Source organism: Argopecten irradians, chromosome 4 (genome assembly GCF_041381155.1).
Source record: "Argopecten irradians isolate NY chromosome 4, Ai_NY, whole genome shotgun sequence".
NCBI lineage: Eukaryota > Metazoa > Mollusca > Bivalvia > Pectinida > Pectinidae > Argopecten > Argopecten irradians.
The window spans coordinates 4,813,949-4,840,953 of NC_091137.1; the positions used below are offsets into that span (position 1 = coordinate 4,813,949).

At 36.0% G+C, this 27,005-nt stretch overlaps 1 protein-coding gene across 1 annotated transcript in view; it reads left to right on the forward strand.

The window, feature by feature from the left end:
- Window positions 1-1,886: 1,886 nt before the first annotated feature.
- LOC138322055 (mucin-2-like) overlaps window positions 1,887-27,005 on the forward strand; it is a 51,063-nt gene continuing 25,944 nt past the window's right edge. The window contains exon 1 of the mRNA XM_069266109.1: window positions 1,887-2,558. Within this exon, the coding sequence (XP_069122210.1) occupies window positions 2,554-2,558 (5 nt within the window). The 5' untranslated portion in view covers window positions 1,887-2,553. The remainder of the gene's footprint in view (window positions 2,559-27,005) is intronic.

Here is a 27,005-nt window from a genome sequence, read left to right on the forward strand (position 1 = left end):
TTATTCGATTGATCATACTGTTAGTAATTATCATCGCGATTTCGTGGCACATCGTTTTGGTCGCGAAAAAATGTATTATCTACGGAATTGATAATAGTAAGTAAACCGCATGTCGTCTTTTATCAAGACTACGAACACTGGCCTCCTTTAACATTCCATTCTCTAGCTGAAGGACATTACCGGCTTTACACAGTTTACAGAGTATTATATTACATATCAATGTAAATGAATTCTATAAGATTTTTTCCAGACCTCGCTTACAGTAATATTATGTAAAAGAATTTTTTGCCTGTGTATTTTCCTCACTCTGTACACACCTCCATTTTCTCCTTACTGGTATTTATTGTAATGTTACCCAATATTAGTCGTCTAAGTGAGGCCTTAAGCATGCCTTACGATTATTTCTAAAGAAACAATGGAATTAGGGAAACAAACACGCGCCTACTTTATAACACCACATAGGAAATCGAACAAGGAAAAACATATTGGAACATTTATTTCTTTTATGTTCAATGTTTTTTATGTTAAACAAATATAATGTTAGCATACTTTTGTGTGTAATTTATTTCCTAACAAACAGACCATAGGGAAATGTCTAAAGTAAAAGTACATGAGATATCAGTAGAAATCATCAAGTCATACTATCGAGATAGAAACATTTGAATACTTGAGTTTTGTCAGGGTGATGATACCTGCAAAGATAAAAACAGGTCGTGGTTACTCTACATTTAATACGGATTTATTTTATCACTCTCATTTATTTCATATAGTTTGGAAATATTTCCTGTTGCCAGGATGGCCCCGTCCGGGGTGTCCGACTACAAATCATTAAGCACTTATGCTGTTGTTGAAATTATTCGTTATTGTTATATCAAATCCATGTTGAATTGTTGAATGTCTCTAAAATAGTAATAGCCTGTAATAAAGCCATTGACAAGTTTCATTTAGTTGGGTAGGTCTTTAAAATGATTAAATTCTGTCATAAACAGTATCTCCTCACTTACCACATGTTTTTCATTCCACCAATAAGTGTTGTTTTAGTAGATATATGGTGCATTAACTGCGTTCATTATCCTTTCGTTATTGTTAGGTGTGCACTTCATGATTCTGGCTGACGCAGTGATAGTTGATGTATATACATGTAGGCTACCGTAAAATAACCCACACAAAACAAACAAAAAATAACAACGTCTAAGTTAAATGGAGTTTCATATTCAACTGATCCTAGTTCATTGCAACATATGACTCCATAATGAAATATTTATTTTATTGCAACGTATAGATTAGACCAATGTTCAGTTATACAAATAAAAAATTATAAAAAATAATTATTAAAATATGTTTCTAACGATTGACTTTAGTAATGAATTTTATGGAAATATTTCCCCTATAACGGTGTTTTATCTCGTAGACAACATCACCTCTCCTATCTAGGAGCTTCAGAGGTGTCGATGTAACCCCCCCCCCCCCCCCCTCAAAGGTCAAATATCTAGTGCCAAGAGTGGTCCAAGTCTTATCTTTGTCCATCAATGTGTGATCCTAAGCGCTCAGATATACATATTCGGAGTTGTTAATTCCCATATAAGGATAGTCTAAAATCAAATGTTGTTTTTCAATGGCGAAATGGTCCGCGGTAAAAATTGTCCTTAACCTTATAGGGATGGTCAAAAGCAAAGTTGTGCATTACCCATATAGAGAAACTGCCTTTCGAATGCTTTGATTTCTCATATAAGGAACACCATTCTTGTTATCGTTTTTACAAAAACTGGCATTGCCCATATATCTTGGAATGTTCCATGTCATTTCTAGTCATTTTCTAACTAATCAAGATTTCAGTACCAATATCCTGTTTGCTGAGGGGGGATGGAAAACACATAGGGAAATACATTTCTAAATCGTATTAGGATATTCAGACGCGGACAACCATGGTTCACACGAGGAACTGTTTCTCATTGAAACACAAAATATGCTTTATGATCCCTGATTTCCTGTCTCTATACTAGAACAAAATTGTACGTGTAAAATAAGTAATTGGATGCAACACGATAGAGCACGGTGCCGGCGTGTGTGTAGGGCTTTACCTGTACACCAGTGGGGTGCATCGGTATGCAACACAGAAGTGAACTCTGCCATCATTAATCTCGTGTAAAGTTAGGTGCAGAAAGAGTTAAAATCCTTTGAATTAAGTCGAGGGATTCAAAAACAAGGAAAATAATATAAGACTCTAACCAGTTACGCCCTAATTTAAATATCACTTTTGTACGTTTCTAGATGGTGTCAATGAGAAATCGTGATAATTGTATGCTCGGTGACCCGTTTCAGATGACCGCGTCTCGATTCTGGGTATGAGTTCAATGAATTGTGTGCTGTAGTGAACATTCATGTAGTCGTCACTGCACGCGTGCTTCGTGTTTCGTTAATTTCGATGACTTGTGGGACTTTAAACGATACATTGGAACTTTAAAGTGATCTTTTCCCACATAAAGTTGATTTTGGATTATATTTCATCGACCAAAATTACACATCTGGATTTTTACAATTAAAAGACCGACAATGAGGTAAGTAGAAATTAACATAACTGTTTTTACTCAGACAAGCCTAACTATAGTATTAATATAGTTTAATATAGCTACCATTGACTGAAGTTATGAAGAGTCTATCGATTTTCAATACTTACCCTATTACGGGTGGATGCCGTGCTCCAAGTAAATTTATATGGAGATTTCATATAATTAACTACGGTATTGATAGCCAGATTTCATTATTATTTAATGGTCATCATTCAGGATAATAGTATACAAACACTGATTTTCCACTGAAATTGAAACTGATTCATGTTGTTCATTAGAAGAGGGGAATACCATATCAGTGCATCAGAAAAGTTTAGATTCACTAGGATGTTGGGTCATTGACAAACTCTTTTGAACACTTAACAGTACGGAATTCTTTAAAAAAAATCAAACCATTTTAATGTAGTGTTAAAGCTCAAAACAAGAACCGATATTTGTAAATGAATCAGGACCATATGAGGAATATTTTTCTGTTTTAACTATTCCGGTTACGCTAGAAAACCGGTCCTGGTGGCGTGACCCCATTCCGTCTGGGCGTGGTACGAAACATGTCTCTACAACCCCTATACACCTACAGTAGCTGGCACTCTTAGATAGGGCATCGATTCCATTGACCAAAGAACAGTCAACATTGATATTCTTTCCTAACCAAACATCACACAGTCTGTGGACTACGTGCCTGGTGTTTGCAAAGGAGATCATAGGAGGTGAACGTAATGTCGAGGGAAATTGTAAAGTTATATACAAACTAGGTGTGGACTGAGTCTCGGTTCGAAGGGATGGTCATACTAACAGACATGGTGTTGTCCTGGTATTTAAAGGATAATTAAAGTGTTTTAAATGCATGTACATATTAATGTCACATACCTTTTCAAGATTCTATCAAAATTATTTGTAGTGAATTAAAAAATTGTTATTAGGATTCTTGGCTTTTAAACGTAATGTTTGGTGTAATTATTAGAATACATTGCTACAAATGGGGCACGGCGACGGTAAATACGATTTGATATAGGTTGATATTTTGAAGATCCAAGCACAGTAATTAAATTTTTGCTATAACATAATGATATCTATATTTACATGGAAGACACTTTTTTCGAACCACAAAACAACATTTTAATTATCAACAAGTCATTTACAGCAGTGTATTGTAGGAAGCTTTCGCAAACATCATGTGTTGTGTTAGATGTCCATTTATATATATATGTTCTAATAAACTCGAAAAATATATTTCATAATATTCAATTCAAATTCAAAAATCTAAAATGTGACGGTCGGTGTTGTGTGATATTGTACAGGAAGAACAATGTCATGTGGCGTTGGGATGTCGAACAACACATGCACTATTTTGATATCTGTATCATGTATAACATCAAAAGGAATGACTACGGTATAATCAGGTGCACGCGTTTGAAATAATACTGTTAATGGTTAGATACAACGCGTAGATAAAATGTGCATCTTTGTGCAGTCATTGCATTAATGCACACACCGGAGTATAATGTCTTTTTACAAGGTTTCATATCTGAACAACAACTAGAAAAATCATTTTTCTGTCACATATGGTATGATGACACGGTATCCGTCCAACAACAATGCCTGTATAGTAATATTATCGGGCGGGACCTAAACGGCTTCCTTCTGTATTTCGACCTGCCTTACTAGTAGGGTGTTCGTCGCACTTATCGACTGATGGTCTATATTTTACCTATTGTTTCGCCTTGTAGCTCACGTATTATCTATTCACAATTTAAAGGGATAGGCAGACGGAATTATGTACTACTATGCATAATGTATAGTAGTTTTGTAATCTCGAACTAGCTGAAACAGATTAGAATGGGCCTCAAATCGAAAGTATGGTGATCTGAGTTTTGCGGAGATTTCTAGGAAAAGAACATTCCCTACTTTTATTCTCTTTATTTAATGCAGACGCATATCACTATGCAATAAACTCACATCATTCATACAAGGTGCTGTTACAAATCCGCTCAACGTCTCTTCATGTAAGTACAGGTATATTATATTTAATAATACTTAGAAATAATTCAGGTTCAATAAGGGCTCACGTTTTTTGGCGATACCCATTCTGAATGTTTTTGTCCATACCATAACTTTATTACATACATGTATGCCCAACAACCGTTTTAAAATCCACGTTTATTCTAGTAAATTATATACTACTATCACATGTATTCTATTATAAATATTAAATTCTACCATCAGAGGTATTCTATTATAAATATTCTATGTAACCATCATATATATTCTATCATAAATATTCTATGCTACTATCACATGTATTCTATTATAAATATTCTATGCTACTAGTTTATGTATTCTATTATAAATAGTATATACTACCGTCACAGGCATTCTATTATATATATTATATACTACCATTACAGATATTATGATATAAAAAGTCTCTGCTACCATCACATGTATTCTATTACAAATATTATATACTACCATTACAGGCATTATATTATAAATAGTATATACTACAACCACAGTTATTCTATTACAAATATTATTTGCTACCATCACAGGTATTCTATCATAAATATTCTATGCTTCTATCACACGTATTCTATTATAGATATTAAATTCTACCATCAGAGGTATTCTATTAGAAATATTCTATGTTACCATCATATATATTCTATCATAAATATTCTATGCTACTATCACAGGTATTCTATCATAAATATTATATACTACCATCACAGATATTCTTTTATAAATAGTCTCTGCTACCATCACATGTATTTTATTATAAATAGTATATACTACCATTACAGGTATTCTATTATAAATAGTATATAATACAATCACAGATATTCTGTTATAAATAGTCTATGCTACCATTGCAGATATTCTATTATAAAACGTATATACTATTATCACAGGTATTCTATCATAAATAATAAATAATGCAATCACAGATATTTTATTATAAATATTCAATGCTACCATCACAGGTATTGTATTCTATATATTATATACTACCATTACATGTATTATATTGCATGTCTATGTACAACCCGTCACATATCAACATATTACATTTGTCCATGTACAGTCAATCACATATTAACACATCAAATTTGCCTATGTACAGTCAGTCACATAACAACACATTAAATATGTCTATGTACAGTCAGTCGCATAACAACACATTAAATATGTCTATGTACAGTCAGTCGCATATCAACACATTAAATTTGTTTATGTACAGTCAGTCACATATCAACAAATTAAATTTGTCTATGTACAGTCAATCACATATAAATACATTAAATATGTCTATGTACAGTCAGTCACACATCAACACATTATATTTGTCTATGTACAGTCTGTGACATATCAACACATTAAATATGTCTATGTACAGTAAATCATATATCAACACACTAAATTTGTCTATGTACAGTCAGTCACATATCAATATATATGATACATGTTTCTCCAATACTTGCTCTACGTTTTAATGTTTACTTTGACTGCAATGCTGTTGGCCTGTCTGATGTATAAAAGTGTCGGATTACAGCTATCACACGCTTTATGTTACGGACGTGTTGTTTGCAGCATTAAAGTATTTAATGACATTCAAAGTCCGTACATCGATACCCGTGGTAACCATAAGTTGTGTATTATGGCAAAGAATCCTCTTCGTTCTGCTGTATATAATGTTATTAGTAATGATCTTTGAGTACAAATGGTTGGCCAGGAATTATACCTGCACTAGATGAGAAACAGTGTGTCACTGCTGACATTACAACAACGTCACCAATAGTTAAGAAATAAAGCAGTATCGGCCAACAAAATCACAAAACTTAAAAATCAATTGGTTTATAAAGACAAAACTATCCATAAAGACCACCCCAAGGACAAGGGGAAATATGACTTTATAGTCAATAGGCCAGAGGGGATCGTTTTGACAGCGTTGTATAAATATCTATGATATTATTAGGGAATTCCAATTAAACACTTAGGGGTGTTATTAGCATTAATTCAGTAAAGTAATGTTATCAGAGCATCTATAATCACCATGACTAAAGTAATTAGGTTGTAGTCCTATTCTGTTTGGAAAACAAGATAAAAACAGGCTGTTTAATTTGAGTGAGCTCTATGCAACTATTTTCATGTTACTCCATTGTGTTTGTTGTAGGGAATACATGATTATGTAATCTCAACATCGTTTAGACTGACGCATGTCGATACCATTAATTAGGGTTATTGCTATTGTGTGGTGAAGAATGAGAACGCCACTGGAATGCCTTTTAGAACGGTAACCGGGAAGTCATTGTCAATCCAAAGTTTATCAAATAATACACAAATTGTGTAAAGTCAAAATACCTGATCATTGGACTGAATTTAAATCAAAGAAAAAATGCTTTGAAAATGTAAGATAAAACACAGATTTGACTAGCATGGTAAATATAACTCTACCCATAGGACTACTAAAGCAGTTAGAATATTGGAATAAAAGAATTAATATGTAATAAAAATATATTAATTTTTTACAGTTCAAAGTTGTACATTGAAAAATAAGTGAAGCTTCATTTATGGTACAATGTATACTGTGAATATTGTTTATATGTAAATGGGCAGAAAAAATGATCATTTTTATACGCGTAATACATGGATTGAGCTGGTAAACGGTGAGAAATAATACACACTCCCAAAAAGAAGGTTGTGACCTTTAAATCTGTAATTTATGTAACAGGAATGTTATGAAACACATTTAAATCCCCAACAATGATAAAAGTAATGATTTAGGAAAACCAGGTGTGTGTATGAATACCGGGTAAAGCCTAGTTACTCGAGAGAGTCGGAAAGTATTCAACGGGATGTTTGAAGAATCACGATTTCGTAGTACATAGGGTATATGTCATAAGTATCATCATGATACTAGCTATGTATTGTGTGTCCTTGAAGGTTGAGCATTGGGAAAATTTCAGCTATTAATGAGCAGGTTATATTGCTAACACCCTTTCGTAGTCCCTTATCACTCCCTGAATAAATGTGTTCAAGCATGAAACCGAAACCATGCTGGAATATTTGTTCATGGAAAATTGATTTACAATTCGAGAACAGTTTCACTATTAATTTGATTATCAATTTGGCCTTTTTACTGCTTCCTTATGGAGATAGTTATTCCATTTTTATACATGAGATCGTGGTAGTAACCTTCTTCTCTTACTTATTTCCAAATATTTGTTCAAAAGTTCACGACAATTAAACATTTGATTGAAAAAACTACGTTTAAATTAGGAAATCGCTATTATATCGATTAATTGTACAATTTCTAAACAATATCTTTCGTTTTCAAGAAAACAATGTCTACCATTGGTAGATACTGTCCGCATCCATGCCAATTGTTGGATAGTATATAATGTATTTTTAATATTTAGATACGATGTACATTGACAAACTAGTGATGGTACCTTTGAGGTTCTTTAAGATTCAAGAACCCACGCAATACGTTGACACAATGAGTACACTAAAATGGTTATATCTCGGTTACTGCCCATCCCAGTCGGGCCCCATATAACCCCATCCCTATATCTCGGTTACTGCCCATCCCAGTCGGGCCCCATATAACCTCATCCCTATACCTCGGTTACTGTCTATCCAAGTCGGGCCCTACATAACCCCATCCCTATATCTCGGTTACTGTCTATCCCAGTCGGGCCCCACATAACCTCATCCCTATACCTCGGTTACTGTCTATCCAAGTCGGGCCCTACATAACCCCATCCCTACATCTCGGTTACTGTCTATCCCAGTCGGGCCCCACATAACCCCATCCCTTTACCTCGGTTACTGCCCATCCCAGTTGGGCCCCACATAACCCTATCCCTTTACCTCGGTTATTGTCCATCCCAGTCGGGTCCCACATAACCCCATTCCTATACCTCGGTTACTGCCCATCCCAGTCGGGCCCCACATAACCCCATCCCTATACTTCGGTTACTGACCATCCCAGTCGGGCCCCACATAACCCCATCCCTATACCTCGGTTACTGTCTATCCCAGTGGGGCCCTACATAACCCCATCCCTATACCTCGGTTACTGCCCATCCCAGTGGGGCCCCACATAACTCAATTCCTATACCTCGGTTACTTCCCATCCCAGTCGGGCCCAAAATAACCCCATCCCTATACCTCGGTTACTACCCATCCCAGTCGGGCCCCATATAACCTCATCCCTATACCTCGGTTATTGCCCATCCCAGTCGGGCCCTACAAAAGGCTTCCTTTACCCGCCTTAGATACCTGGGGTAGGCCACAGACTGGTAACAGGTCTTAAGCTAGGACAAATGAGGTGTTGTATTGTTAGCTTTGTGTTACACTATAAAATATTTAATTTATCCTTGTGGTATAACGTATCGTTAGCTTAGATTTGAAAGTAAGTCATGTATTAGAGCCATACAAAGAATAGTTAGGATGACTTAAACTTAATTTGCATTATCATTGATACAATATAATGACTTTGAAAGATAACAAAGCAATCTACATACAATACTCATTGTGCTGCAATCTAATATAATATACTCCTATACTCCTATACATCTCCTAGCATCTTCTTCAGGCTTGCTTTGTTAAAAAATCCTATTGTTAATTCTATTTTAGACAACTTCGGCCAAAAAATATGTCTGTTTATGGTTACCCTACCGATCCAAGAAAAAAAAAATAAAAGTCGGGATTTCGATCTCAGACTCCGGTTCCAGTCATTGCTTTAGAATAAAAGACACTAAAAGAAAAAAAACTTTTTTTTTGCCTTCTTAACCCTAAATAGACTTGGTTTTTTTGGTCTTATACAAAGTTCTTCATGTCGGGGATGATTCATATTCCGATAAATTTTCAAGTTTCACTTTGTTATTAAAGAATTTAGAATTTATTTCCATAAAATATTGACCATTCTACCCTACGTACTCGTTTTTAGTTTTTGATTTCACATAGCATCTGGTACAAATCTTTCTTATAGATCGGTAAATTAGCACCTATCCCAAAACGAGTGAGGTGAGCCTTATGAATAGAAAATGAATAATTATTAACCGCCCAGCGAAGCCAGTTGAATAGATAAAAAGAACTGTTTGTATATTACACCACTATGAAGCGTTTCACTATCAATTCAAAGTAAGTCTTCAGATAGATGCCTTTGTTTAGGAGGACAAACCTTTCGTACACTTGGCGTACGGAGAACAATATCCAAGAAGTAGTACATGTTCACTGTTGTCTACCCTACCCTGAGAACAACGATGAATGAGAGTGGAAAGTATGTGAGTGCTGAATTAAAACATTCCTTCATCTTTACAATTTCACAGTGGGCCGGTTGATTGAGTTACATTCTTTACTAAATATAACGTGGGTTCATCGTAAAAACGCGGCCTGACCTGAACGCAGCAGTTGACCTAGTCAGGCCGGGTACGATCTAAACTGTTCAGATCATATGCTTGGCGGGAGTTTATTTTATAAATTACATGCGCGGTGATGTTTAGTTTACGTATTTCTTGCACAGATAAGCTTTTTGTAAGGTATACATACATATAATGGTGCTAATATGCACCTGTTTAACATATAAGTTGGTGACGGCTTATTCCCTGTCAACACAGGGACACTGTTTTTTCTGCTCAATGTGTAAAACGAAACTATATCGAATTTCTTTTTTGAAAGTTCGGATAATCTGTAAAGTATCAAGTTAGTGTCGCATTCGTATACTTATAAACAGGATGTGGAATTTAAATTTTAAAGTTATTTAGTTTGTGTATAGCTACAGATATAGCTGATGGTATCAGATATTTAGATATATGTATGATGATAGACTGCAAACCACGGTTTGTCAATCGATCATATAATGGAGGATCTTGGGTGATGGACAATTGTAATGTGACAAGAAAACTGTTGACCTTTTTCATATACATGTATTCACATGAAATACTTCTCTTGGAAATAAATATCTTAATATATCAAAATCACATAAATTTTAATATTATTTATGACACTTGAAACACTGCTCATATAAAATTTGCGAATCGTTCAGATCTTACACGTTCGACACGACGTAAATGTAATGATGTGTAACTAGTTCACTACGGCACGACCCGCTCCGCGATTTTTATATACACTATAGACTGAAACAAATCAAATGTATTTGTGTTGCCATATGATACGACGTCGGGGTAGTAAAATGAATTTAAACTCGTCCTATTTGATAGATCGGCTACAAAAAAGTCACATTTGAGTTAGTGTAGCTACAATTATCTACCTGTTCCGTGTTGTGCACATCATTACCTATAGCCGAATCTCTACACACTAGTTGAGCCTAATTTGCTGACACACTAAAAATCCATCTGTGTTCACGAAGCGTTACGGTACCTATTGTGTGAACTGGGTGGAGTACGTTTTGGGCAGTCGGGTGTATCGTGATATTGCTCTAGTCCACGCAATAATAGCTAACAAAATGTATTTGAGAAACATTGCTGTTTTATAGAAATATATCTAAAACCTGTAGTTTATCTGTACCCGTTCCGAAATGTCTCCACAATGGTTTCATAAACACAAAACTGCACCATACATATTATCACAAGGACCTTTGATATGAGTACGGTGAAGTCAGGTTGAGGTTAATTAAAGATGGAAGATCTTGCTCAAAGTTATGACTCAGATAAGTTAGCAACGCGCGACATATTTCGAATTCCTTTTTCCAAAAGAAGAAGAAAAACGTGAAATTATCGATAATGAGCTATTAACATATCCCCATCAAATTCTACTAATGAATTTTGGCTCACTTACCGTTCTAAACCTTTATCATTAAAACCAGCTGCTCGAATATGCCTAGTTCTTCAATATTCACATTTTGAGAATACTATCGTAAAGTATTTTCAACAAACCAGAAAAGTATACACGGTTAAAACATTAAATATCTAACGGTTTTATGTTGTTGTTTTTTTTCCATGAATATCATTAGTAAACCATGTGAATCCAACTGAAGTATGACTGTACAAAAGTGTGTCAAAATTTACAACCAAATATATATTCGATTTTACATAGTTCTTACGTATCGCATTACCGAATCAATGTTTGATTGCCGTCCAATATCACATTACGTTGTCTTCCATATTTGTTATAGTTATAGAATGGAGCGGAATACTGGTAAAAATGTAACTTTTAAAGTATAATGTTAAATGTTTGTAGATTTAGATGACAGTTCTGATTGATTGATTCGCTCCTGGTATTACCTCCCACCGGAGTATTTGGGGAGATATGTTACATTCCTTACACTAACCACGTACGTTTTATCGGAGGGGTATTTAAATAACCACATGTGTTATAGACAAATGAAGCGTTCGCAGCAGGGGATTTAGGGAAACGGGATAGTTGTGAAATTCTTGTAGTACCAGTTTGTACACAATGACCAATCGTAAAATAGAGATTTAGTTCTGAACGGTATTGTTATTATTTAGTAGTACGATTGGTACAAGCTCTACCCCTGTAGTGTGGTTTGACCCACAGACAGGCCCAATACGATTATACACTAATACACTGATATCATAAAGCGTTTGATTGCTGATCCCTTCCTAAGTATTATCCTAAGGCGAATGTGTATTGTCCAGCTTGTTTTCAGTCCCATAGGTCCACTTTGGAATAAAGGACTAAGGTCTTAGGCTTATGGGCGTTTCCTTTCTATTCAAAGTATTAGTATTCTTAGACTTATGGAATTTTAAGTGACCAACACTTTGTCAACTTCTGTTGTTGTGTTTTGAGTTTTCCAATAGAAAAAATGGTGTATTTTACGATGTGACTACAAACTTGTTGATTGTCAGACTTCCTAATAACATATTCTCTATAGATTCATTATATTAATTTTTAATATCAACTTCATTTCACTTAAGTTATGATTCACGAGACCGTTTGCACTATAAATGTACTCGGTCACATCATGCGTTTACACCTGTTTCGATCTGGTATTAACCGGCTATGTCAGGATTTAAACAATAGGTTAATGGAAAACTAACTTCCACACTCATTGGGTCGCGATGGTCGATTGGGTTAAGGAATTTAGACATGTTACCACTAGCTCCTCACATCTAGGTTACGATTTCGTTTAGTAAAATCCAGGTAATGACTGTCGGTTGATTATTGTTTATTTCAATTTGAAGCAATCCTCAGACAGCTTAGGAAAATATGGTTTATATCGTTTTTTAAACTATTGCAGTAACGACAACAACCTGATCTTGACAGAATTAAAAATAAAAGTGTATTGAAAAGGTTCACGAAAACCCAATAGTATCATCGTTAATGCTACGATTACATGATAGGAAACAGTACATTATGGAATTAATGTGATAACAGGAAGACTATAACCTAATTTGGACAACCGGTACTAACACCCGAAAGAAGCTGAAATGAAAAGAAAGACCCAATTGGTAGTTTCATCGTTTAATGACACCCAATTTATGGATATTTGTTGGAGCGTAGCGCGATGGAATTATGATGCCTTTTTTTATGAAATTAGACTTTGACAATAATAGACGTTGGGCGTTGTCATTTATTTACACTTGGCTACAAGCCACAGTCTGTAAACATTTCTTATATACACACAAAACGCAGTAAGAAGGTGGAGAAAAAGGATGCCACAGTCTGTAAACATTTCTTATATACACACAAAACGCAGTAAGAAGGTGGAGAAAAAGGATGGGAGAACTAGCAGTCATTGAGTTTTCTTAAGGGGATACTGCACGGCGATCTGAGGTAATTCTGTCAATCCTCTCTGTAGTGGCGCATTTACATTTTTATATTTTAATTTGAATAACTATTTAACATTTTAGACGTTGATAATGAACCCCCAAGGCACATTTAAATGTACCTAGAAGTGCTATGTCAGATCAGTCAAAAGCATTATTGAACACTCGATATGTAACGGGATACGCCTTCTATTGTATCCAGTAAAATCGATTCCCAGAACTGGTCTACATTTTCGGCTCACACTAACATAGTTGTTTGTGCATATTTCAGACGGAATTCAGTTCCTGTCAATTCCTCATAGTAGATCGATTAGATATCTGTATAAATTACTTTAAAGATACTTTTTGTTTCTTTTTCATAATTTATATTGAAAACAATATTGCTTGGGATTTTATAACCATGCGGCGTTCTTCATTGTGTTGTCAAAAAAGCCGCCGGTGTAAATCCATACGGCCACCTTCCGTCTAGATATTGTTGTTTACAGTACTGTAGATCCGGCCTTCGACTGCCACTGCCGAAGGGTAAATTGCGCTCCATTGTGCTGTATAGTTTAATATTTGTCTACTTAGTCCCGCATTACTGTTCGTGTCCTATTATGTAATCGTGTTCGTTTTGTTCGTCTTGATAAAGGTGCAGATCGCCTCGAAAATTGGACAATTTTGTTTTGTCCACACGGTTGGAATTACTTCCTTGTCCCATACTTACCATTTGAAGTAATTCGTATATAACAGACTTACGTTTGATTGGATCCCGTGTCATCTGGAAAATCCTGTTGATATTTCTTCTTTGACCCTTATTGTAAAAGGTACAAACAGTAATGTTGATGTCAAAAACAACTCTTTTCTTGGTTTATGAGTAATATTTAGGTACATTTATCTGCCCAAAATTCACCTCTGATTCATTCCCATCGTAAAAATGATTATTTTTACCGCAATAATGTAAAATGTGTTATCGGATGTACCTTGATAAAAACCAGTATATCATTGTTTTAAGTGATGTTATAAATAAAGTCATAATGTTTTATTATCAAATCCTGGATGTAAATGATTGTATTCCAGCAAATGCTTGTATCATTTGCGTTTCATAATATCTTAATTCGTGAAATTATGATTTTTTATGAAGAAGTTATGATGGTTTAAAGTCGGGATATGTTTTCTGAAACACCCTTCTTCTTCTATTTCTTCTTCTTTGACCTTATTCCTCAATAAATGAAGAGTTTATACAAAGCTTTAATACAAAGAATTACAAAAAAAAATATATATGGAAGCGATTACATAAATAACACATATTTGACGTCCTAAATCATGACATTATTATAAGAAAATTGAAAATTGTATAATCTATATACCATATAAGAAAACACAGTATGGTTTCCTGTCACGTACGTTGGTGAATTTAGTCTTTCTGATTTGTACTTTTTGCAGCGGAATTAGAAACCACGCTGTCACAACAGTAACTATTACGCTTCTCAAAATATGGATTTGTAAAATATGTTTTAGACTAAATTATATCATTTAAATCATTTGTTATACCGTCTCTTTGCTTCTAATATGGAGCTTCATATTTCATTTGATATAGCAGGAAATAACTTTATTACAATTACTCGCATCTGAAACTTGGAGAAGTATTCCGTTTATTTAGATGTCAAAACTCTGAAAGTTTTAGGATTGGGAAAACATATCCAGATTTTATGAAAACCAAGAATACAATTATTAAATGTGGAGTATATCCTAATTCGATATTTACCACAGATTTACCGTGGTTAATTAAAACAATAAGGTAATAAATTCGCGCTAAAACCAATACGATAATATGTACATTAGCCAATACGACAATGTAAGAACACTCCAGATGACAACAGTCGACACCGGATAGGTAACGTTCGAGATCCTAACACTGAAGAACTCAACTGTCTGTCAATGCAGGTCAACATTGTACAACGGAATGTCTGCATATGTTAGCAATACGATTTATAAAAAAAATCATATATGGAAAACATCGCCTTTTTATTTGTATACGTCATTACATCTACCGGCTACTGTTAACCATTGACACTACACATTCGCGTACAACAGTACAATTTTCTATCAGTTTTACTGCGGTTAGATAGAGATTCATAATAAATACCACTCGGGTTGTAGACATTTGACATGGGTTTATTTCACAGTTATATTCACAAAGCAGCAGTATTTATGCTTTCTATATTTGTAGTCTCATTGAAGCCGATGCTAGACGAATCTTAAGCATAGCCAATTATCACATATACTTATAAAGGAAAAGGGCGTCGACCAAAAGAGCGATGACTCAACGATAATCTGAGAAACTTGATGCTATCAATTGTCATACGTCTGAGAAACTTGATGCTATCAATTGTCATACGTCATAAAATATTCACAGCATTATTGTACATTTGATAGGCCAAACAGGGAAAATGATGTCGCTCTAGTGCGTTCATTTCTTCGGAGGCGTCCACCATTACTATATGTACAACAAAGATATACCAACAGCATACATTTAGATATAGTATTATTTTATAAAGGGATATCAACGATATTTGTCTTTTGTTTTTGCAAATGATATTACGTTTTTTTTTTATTTCTTATACGAAACAGGATCCTGATGTTTAGATGGGATTTCAGCGGGGTATTAACACATACATATGCAAACCACCAGATAGCAGGCCACAAAGCTGATAAATCCCGGGCCATGTAAATTACACCGTCGACTATATAAAACACCTTAATACAGAAATTCATCTTGAACCGGGTTGGTATTCATCACCGTTCATTTGGATATCCATACTTCAGTTTATCCATAACTGTTCCAGCTCACTATGTTAGTACCTACTAGTGTGTGCATTATCTACACATCTCTGTGGACTCAAGCTCACTATGTTAGTACCTACTAGTGTGTACATTATCTACACACCTCTGTGGGCTCCAGCTCACTATGTTAGTACCTAATAGTGTGTACATTATCTACACACCTCTGTGGGCTCCAGCTTACTATGTTAGTACCTACTAGTGTGTACATTATCTACACACCTCTGTGGGCTCCAGCTCACTATGTTAGTACCTACAAGTGTGTACATTATCTACACACCTCTGTGGGCTCCAGCTCACTATGTTAGTACCTACTAGTGTGTACATTATCTACACATCTCTGTGGGCTCCAGCTCACTATGTTAGTACCTACTAGTGTGTACATTATCTACACACCTCTGTGGGCTCCAGCTCACTATGTTAGTACCTACTAGTGTGTACATTATCTACACATCTCTGTGGGCTCCAGCTCACTATGTTAGTACCTACTAGTGGATACATTATCTACACACCTCTGTGGGCTCCAGCTCACTATGTTAGTACCTACTAGTGGATACATTATCTACACACCTCTGTGGGCTCCAGCTCACTATATTAGTACCCAATAGTGTGAACATTATCTACACACCTCTGTGGGCTCCAGCTTACTATGTTAGTACCTACTAGTGTGTACATTATCTACACATCTCTGTGGGCTCCAGCTCACTATGTTAGTACCTACTAGTGTGTACATTATCTACACACCTCTGTGGGCTCCAGCTCACTATGTTAGTACCTACTAGTGTGTACATTATCTACACACCTCTGTGGGCTCCAGCTCACTATGTTAGTACCTACTAGTGTGTACATTATCTACACACCTCTGTGGGCTCCAGCTCACTATGTTAGTACCTACAAGTGTGTACATTATCTACACACCTCTGTGGGCTCCAGCTCACTATGTTAGTACCTACTTGTGTGTACATTATCTACACACCTCTGTGGGCTCCAGCTCACTATGTTAGTACCTACTAGTGTGTACATTATCTACACACCTCTGTGGGCTCCAGCTCACTATGTTAGTACCTTCTAGTAGTTACATTATCTACACAGATCTTTGGGCTCCAGCTCACTATGTTAGTACCTACTAGTGTGTACATTATCTACACATCTCTGTGGGCTCAGCTCACTAGCTCACTATGTTAGTACCTACTAGTGTGTACGTTATCTACACACCTCTGTGGGCTCCAGCTCACTATGTTAGTACCTAATAGTGTGTACATTATCTACACACCTCTGTGGGCTCCAGCTCACTATGTTAGTACCTACTAGTGTGTACATTATCTACACACCTCTGTGGGCTCCAGCTCACTATGTTAGTACCTACTAGTGTGTACATTATCTACACACCTCTGTGGGCTCCAGCTCACTATGTTAGGTACCTACTAGTGTGTACATTATCTACACACCTCTGTGGGCTCCAGCTCACTATGTTAGTACCTACTAGTGTGTACATTATCTACACACCTCTGTGGGCTCCAGCTCACTATGTTAGTACCTACTAGTGTGTACATTATCTACACACCTCTGTGGGCTCCAGCTCACTATGTTAGTACCTACTAGTGTGTACATTATCTACACACCTCTGTGGGCTCCAGCTCACTATGTTAGTACCTACTTGTGTGTACATTATCTACACACCTCTGTGGGCTCCAGCTCACTATGTTAGTACCTACTAGTGTGTACATTATCTACACACCTCTGTGGGCTCCAGCTCACTATGTTAGTACCTACTAGTGTGTACATTATCTACACACCTCTGTGGGCTCCAGCTCACTATGTTAGTACCTACTACTGTGTACATTATCTACACACCTCTGTGGGCTCCAGCTCACTATGTTAGTACCTACTAGTGTGTACATTATCTACACACCTCTGTGGGCTCCAGCTCACTATGTTAGTACCTACTAGTGTGTACATTATCTACACACCTCTGTGGGCTCCAGCTCACTATGTTAGTACCTACTAGTGTGTACATTATCTACACACCTCTGTGGGCTCCAGCTCACTATGTTAGTACCTACTAGTGTGTACATTATCTACACACCTCTGTGGGCTCCAGCTCACTATGTTAGTACCTACTAGTGTGTACATTATCTACACACCTCTGTGGGCTCCAGCTCACTATGTTAGTACCTAATAGTGTGTACATTATCTACACACCTCTGTGGGCTCCAGCTCACTATGTTAGTACCTACTAGTGTGTACATTATCTACACACCTCTGTGGGCTCCAGCTCACTATGTTAGTACCTACTAGTGTGTACATTATCTACACACCTCTGTGGGCTCCAGCTCACTATGTTAGTACCTACTAGTGTGTACATTATCTACACACCTCTGTGGGCTCCAGCTCACTATGTTAGTACCTACTAGTGTGTACATTATCTACACACCTCTGTGGGCTCCAGCTCACTATGTTAGTACCTACTAGTAGTTACATTATCTACACACCTCTGTGGGCTCCAGCTCACTATGTTAGTACCTAATAGTGTGTACATTATCTACACACCTCTGTGGGCTCCAGCTCACTATGTTAGTACCTACTAGTGTGTACATTATCTACACACCTCTGTGGGCTCCAGCTCACTATGTTAGTACCTACTAGTAGTTACATTATCTACACACCTCTGTGGGCTCCAGCTCACTATGTTAGTACCTACTAGTGTGTACATTATCTACACACCTCTGTGGGCTCCAGCTCACTATGTTAGTACCTAATAGTGTGTACATTATCTACACACCTCTGTGGGCTCCAGCTCACTATGTTAGTACCTACTTGTGTGTACATTATCTACACACCTCTGTGGGCTCCAGCTCACTATGTTAGTACCTAATAGTGTGTACATTATCTACACACCTCTGTGGGCTCCAGCTCACTATGTTAGTACCTACTAGTGTGTACATTATCTACACACCTCTGTGGGCTCCAGCTCACTATGTTAGTACCTTCTAGTAGTTACATTATCTACACACCTCTTTGGGCTCCAGCTCACTATGTTAGTACCTACTAGTAGTTACATTATCTACACACCTCTGTGGGCTCCAGCTCACTATGTTAGTACCTACTTGTGTGTACATTATCTACACACCTCTGTGGGCTCCAGCTCACTATGTTAGTACCTACTAGTGTGTACATTATCTACACACCTCTGTGGGCTCCAGCTCACTATGTTAGTACCTACTTGTGTGTACATTATCTACACACCTCTGTGGGCTCCAGCTCACTATGTTAGTACCTACTTGTGTGTACATTATCTACACACCTCTGTGGGCTCCAGCTCACTATGTTAGTACCTAATAGTGTGTACATTATCTACACACCTCTGTGGGCTCCAGCTCACTATGTTAGTATCTACACACCTCTGTGGGCTCCAGCTCACTATGTTAGTACCTAATAGTGTGTACATTATCTACACACCTCTGTGGGCTCCAGCTCACTATGTTAGTACCTACTAGTGTGTACATTATCTACACACCTCTGTGGGCTCCAGCTCACTATGTTAGTACCTACTAGTGGATACATTATCTACACACCTCTGTGGGCTCCAGCTCACTATGTTAGTACCTACTAGTGTGTACATTATCTACACACCTCTGTGGGCTCCAGCTCACTATGTTAGTTTCTAATAGTGTGTACATTATCTACACACCTCTATGGGCTCCAGCTCACTATGTTAGTACCTACTAGTAGTTACATTATCTACACACCTCTGTGGGCTCCAGCTCACTATGTTAGTACCTACTTGTGTGTACATTATCTACACACCTCTGTGGGCTCCAGCTTACTATGTTAGTACCTACTAGTGGATACGTTATCTACACACCTCTGTGGGCTCCAGTTCACTATGTTAGTACCTACAAGTGTGTACATTATCTACACACCTCTGTAGGCTCCAGCTCACTATGTTAGTACCTACTTGTGTGTACATTATCTACACACCTCTGTGGGCTCCAGCTTACTATGTTAGTACCTAATAGTGTGTACATTATCTACACACCTCTGTGGGCTCCAGCTCACTATGTTAGTACCTACTAGTGGTGTACATTATCTACACACCTCTGTGGGCTCCAGCTCACTATGTTAGTACCTACTTGTGTGTACATTATCTACACACCTCTGTGGGCTCCAGCTTACTATGTTAGTACCTACTAGTGGATACATTATCTACACACCTCTGTGGGCTCCAGCTCACTATGTTAGTACCTACTTGTGTGTACATTATCTACACACCTCTGTGGGCTCCAGCTCACTATGTTAGTACCTACTAGTGTGTACATTATCTACACACCTCTGTGGGCTCCAGCTCACTATGTTAGTACCTACTTGTGTGTACATTATCTACACACCTCTGTGGGCTCCAGCTCACTATGTTAGTACCTACTTGTGTGTACATTATCTACACACCTCTGTGGGCTCCAGCTCACTATGTTAGTACCTAATAGTGTGTACATTATCTACACACCTCTGTGGGCTCCAGCTCACTATGTTAGTACCTACTAGTGTGTACATTATCTACACACCTCTGTGGGCTCCAGCTCACTATGTTAGTTTCTAATAGTGTGTACATTATCTACACATCTCTGTGGACTCCAGCTTACTATGTTAGTACCTACTAGTGGATACATTATCTACACACCTCTGTGGGCTCCAGCTCACTATGTTAGTTTCTAATAGTGTGTACATTATCTACACATCTCTGTGGACTCCAGCCCACTATTGAAAAATGTAAGATAATTTTATTGTAATAATGAGGTAATAAGCAATTTGAGTAGAGAGTTGTACATATGTACTTGTGCCGGGTTTATGTTTCTCTGATCCCGAAGGGTGACTCAAAAGCTCTCGAATTACTGAGCTTTACAAATTGTTTAGCGTGAATGATACATATGTTCGAAAAGTATGGTAAAATCCTCAGAATTCAAAATATGACTGTACATAATATACTTTACCTTAGTTGCCGAAGTAATCGATCATTATTTTAAGTTTTTCAATGCAAAATAAGCGAAATATTCCACCCTGACATTGGAATTTACCATCGTTTGCATGTATTGTATACCTCTAGTTTTTCTAGTAATGCTATTAAAACGCTCACGTCTATTGGAAGGAATGAAAACAGTTTTTATCCGTAATGTATTTCTGTACTATATTTAATTTATATTCGTGAGAATCCAAATATGCGTGAATTGAGAATAGCACTTACTACTGGTCATGGTAACTATTGGGTGAGATGTTAATTAGGAAACATCAAAATCACCAATTCAAACTATATGATTGGGTAACTGTGAATTAAATCTCCTATATCAGACGTCACATGGAAATAAGGACTGTATAGGGAAACACTTGTCCGTTTACTGCACCATTGTGAATTGGACCTCAAAAAGCCTTCGTGAAGAGTTTATACATTAAGTAAATTAGTTTTAACAGAATTTAATTGAATACACACACGCTGAACACAAGAGCAGTCTGTGAACCTAAGTTATGCTACCAAAGTCATTACAAGCAAACCAAAATATCAATGGCAAAACTCCATCGATTAAGAAAATCCATTCAAGGCCTCCGAGTGCAATAATATTTGCTGTTTGCTATGGTGGCTGATTACGGCCATCTCGTGTTGTTGTGTTGTCGCCTTGTCGTGTTGTCGCCTTGTCGAGTTGTCGCGGTATCAAACTGCGACAACCCGAGATTTAACAGTTAAAATGTCGACTTGTCGCGTTTCCGAACCGCAACAAGTCGACAACACGACAAGACGACAACTCGACAACACGACAAGTCGACAACACGACAAGGCGACAACACGACAAGTCGACAACTCGACAACACGACAAGTCGACATTTTACCGCGACAACACGAGATTCTGTACGCGCTAATTAGCGTGTTTGAAATGTCGACTTGTCGTGTTGTCGACTTGTCGTCTTGTCGTGTTGTCGACTTGTCGCGGTTCGGAAACGCGACAAGTCGACATTTTAACTGTTAAATCTCGGGTTGTCGCAGTTTGAGACCGCGACAACTCGACAAGGCGACAACATGACAAGGCGACAACACAACAACACGAGATGGCCGTAATCAGCCACCATAGTTTGCATTCACGAAGTTTCAAGTCTGACCTTTAAGCTAGAGAAGGTCCTAAGCTATGTCAATAAATATGGTTGGACTTTTTGAACACTATAGTTTGTATTCGGTGTAGACAAACAACGCCTGGTGATCTGTCTGTTATATTTAAATGTCCGCTTAGATATAACCTTGAAATTACTTTAAATTTCTGAAATAGTGAGAGTATAACCGTTGCAGAACTGATTCACCTTTAGACACTTTAAGATAAGTTTTACAAGTTCCAACTACATTAGAAGCCATAACACAGCTAAATCCCGACAACTGAGTACACTCGGTAGTGTTCATGGTATCTAAGATAAAAACCTAAAACAAATAAAACCCCGCTTTTCTAATGTTTCAATTGCATTTGACGGCGAGTAAACTGAAGGTAACTATTTTGTACATCAAATCCATGAGCAAGTAATAAGTTTACCGTGTTTTCCTTTTTGGTCCAAGTTTACGAGATTCAACTATTTATTGATGTTTATGGACATCGTTTTACTCTCAAGTTTGACATCATGTTACCCTTTGCTCAATGTATCAATGTTTTAAAAGTACTGTGATCTAATCTTTGCAGGCAAAATTCAATGAGTTTAATGTTCCATTATTCTTGATTGTAAATATGATATTTATATGTTGTTTTTTGTTAATTATTATATTACTGATTAGTGTTCGCTTTTTTATATCATACTCTATAAATGTTTAATTGGTATGGTTCAATCCATTGGTATTGGTATGTCCAAAATGTAAAAATAGTGTTTATACATATAATGCAATTAAAAACCGCCCTTGTTTAGATCCTACCAGTTCCAATAGTGTTACGCTTGACCACACTACCACAATCTAATGTAGTGTAAAACGATATCTTCAACCTATGTCCTAAATTTGAACTGCGACTAACTTTGGAATATGTCATTATCAACGAAGGCTCTATCTAGCTTTCGAATCAGCTCGTCTTATGTAAGATGGACCTTTTTAACTTTCCTCCTCTCCTTTCTTATTCTTTCATTTTTGAATTTCATAAATAAATAATGAAATTAGTGTTGTATTTACAAGTACATTCATTATTCGTTGTTTAAATTTCTGGGTTTTTTTTATCTTTCATTATAAAAAACGATCAAGCAAATAAACCCATACCGAATACCGATTGGATTCTTTACAAATCTGTATTTCTCGATTTATAAACGTTTATTACGAAGACGTTTTCTCGATGTTTTTAATATTTTATTAGACTATCTAAATAAAGTATCTACAATTATCATGCATTTAAAGTATAACGAAAAGTTCTTAAGTAATATTCGTGTAAAATAACTTTACTAACTTTAAGTAACTTGAAAGATGTTAACAATACACTTACTTTGCCTTCAGGTTTAAACAAGTTTAACGTATCTAAATGTAGACGACTTAAAAATAGGTTTCAAAACTTATGTAATGGAATGGTACAACATTGATAGAGCGTTCAAAGCATTTGTTTTTCAATTTTCAAAGTACCTGTGAGTAAATTGACCTACACTAGATAAAAAGCTTTACACCAATGTGTTATTGAGAGGGATAGCACCCGAACTGTGAGTACCTTGACCTACACTAGATAAAAAGCTTTACACCAGTGGTAATATAGGATCTTTAAAGAACAAGATACCCATTAGGTGAACACTAATAACTACCGGGAAGATATGTTTATCGGGTGGGGAGCGGTAGGGACGGACAATACTGGGTGTGGTCGTAATTATACTGGCCACTTTTCTAAGATTTCTATGATATAAATAAGGCATCACGACAAACTGGTGATTTATAGAAGGTAGGAATGCGTGAGATATCAGATCGCGAAGCCATTCAAACTTCTCACAGACTAAGTTAGCCGTCCCGAAACGTAGATATAGCGTAATATTGAGGAATTCTTGTTTTGTTTGATTGGAAATGGGGTAGATATTCTTCCCTGTTTTTCGTTTAAATCTGATATTTTCGTGCTTGGGGATATATAAACATTAAATTCTATAATACCATGTTAGGCTATTTTCAGGGATGACAATACTCTGTACATTTAGCCGTAGTAATGTCAAGTAAAAACGTTTTATATACAGATTCTTGCACAATCAACTGATGTTTACATTACAAATGAAAAGGGCCGCTTGTGTATAGTATATTATGGGTATTTGTCGGAATTTCAGATGTCAGCCATCAATTTCGACATAACCATATTAGCATCATTAATCCCGTCCACCATCTCGATTCAGTTCTTGCACAATAAGGCATTTCCAAAGAGCATCTATGAATAGTCGCTAACACGCTATAATTTCTATTCGATGTTTTTGACATCCATGTGATTTGTAATGGCATTTCGTGTAATAGCCTATGATAATTCAATAATTTCTATCCGTCTTGAGGCATACATTGTTAATCTACTGCCATAACTGATGCACCACGTACCTTATAATCAATTTATACATGCAGTATTTTATACAACTATCAAACGGATCAGTTCTACTTAAAAACTCTAAATTAGTTTAATCATGTAATTTTACAGTGCAAATGATTTCTAACAGTACGCCTGTAAAAGACAGAAATCAGGTTCAATGGTTTGTTCAACAAATTAATGTCAACAAATCAATTTCATAACGTTTGGTGTGATGGTTCATGGTAGTCTATTGGTATGTCAAATAATTTCACCTTGATTGCAAACAAGGCATAAATACGTCATATTTGGCTATATTTGTTTCCATCTCAAATATACCGAATTATTTCAGAACTAAACATGAATAAACTTTGCTGGTTTGTTTTACAATTTTAAAAGCATAAGAATCTTAAATGATTTTAGGGAAACAGATTTTAATATTAGCAAAATCTTGTAATAGGTTTAGAATCTAAAATGTGATTTTATAAATATATATAATAATTTTGAAGTAAAAATTCTTACGGACGAAATATAAAAGCTATAAAAACAATATCAACTGACTAGTTACGTTTGAAGAAAAATCCTTTCGGACGTAACTAGTCTGCCGTTATTATTTTTATTTCTGTAAATAGTGTTTATTTGAACAAAAGCAATAAACAACCAAACGGCGCACATCTTAAAACATCGTCAACAGTATGTGTATATTATTATTGTTATGTGGTTTTTGTTTGAAAAAATTGTGAGATTTAACCATGCGATTACATAACACGGTGTGTACCTATTTCACAATACATAGTATCTTAGAATGTACTGTATATATTGTTAAAAAGATTACTTATATTGTTAAGATTACTTATATTGTTCAGATTACTTATATTGTTATATTGTTCGGATTACTTATATTGTTTAAATTACTTAAATTGTTATATTGTTTGCATTATTTATATTGTTCAGATTACTTGTATTGTTAAGATTACTTATATTGTTATATTGTTTACGTTACTTATATTGTTAAGATTACTTATATTGTTCAGATTACTTGTATTGTTAAGATTACTTATATTGTTCATATTACTTATATTGTTAAATTGTTCGGATTACTTATATTGTTAAGATTACTTATAAACATATGATTGAGTCAAATGTCTTCACTCAGTCCAGTGACTTGATCATTTAAATAGCTCACCAAGTGATTTTAACCAATACTTAGATACTCATTTACCCTGAGAAAAATGATGATCACACTGCCCCCATCATTTACGAGGTCGTCGACTCATTGGTCAATATTTTGTGTTAGACTTGACAGCGATTTAAGTTAAAATTCAGTCACAAATGATTGCAATCTAGCTTTACACACTCTAGACTGTCGTATCAAGTACTGTTACATACACTGTATCATGTGTCCCAGCAGTGTCCGTAGCAGTCCACATCTGCTTTAATTATCTACCCAGATTTATATCGTCTCAATAAATAGCGAAAACCGAAATGCAACTACCAAATAGTGATAACATAAAAACAACAAATTTACTTCAAAAACGATTACATGCTTGAATGCTTTGGTATAATTTACGCAGATGATTTTGTGTTCTTGTTTACGGGTCGGTGAACAAAGTTACGCCCTGAATTCAATGACAAGGCAAGCTGATGATCTAGCCTACACCTTACTACTGCCACCAAGGAGGAATATAAGCAATCCAGTGGTTTGTAATAGGCGCAAAACATAAGAAATTGTATTAAAAGTTATATATATAATACATTCTTTAAATGTAAGAACACAATAAAGCCATAGGTTAGATTTTTTGTTGCCTTAAGTCTGAAAGCATATCATCAATGCTATTGGATTATTTTTTTTGTCAGGAAATACCGATATAACTACAATATTGCATAATTATGCTGTAAATAGAACTGATTTGAATTTATATCAGCCTTAAAATCAACAATTTTGTGTTTCGTGTGCCAATGCATAAGGCATGTTATTTATACTGATATGGGTGTTAAATATCGATTCCTACTATGTAGCAACAAAGAAATTACGATGTTGGATGCATATTAATGAATCCACCGTGAATGTAATTATTATTAATTGGTATTATTGTCTAGCATTCCTGCTCTTTATCCCATCAATTATACTTACAAAAAACATAAATTATGTAATCTGTTGTCGTTTACTGAAAAACAATACCAGTAGATATTTCCGTTCCTCCTTTACCAAAGAATATACCATAAACTACAGACGTAACACGAAACATAACATATTATGCCGAGTTCTCGTATTACATATTGTGGTCATACACAGAACAGTAATTACATGTAACAAATGGTCTATTTTCCATTGA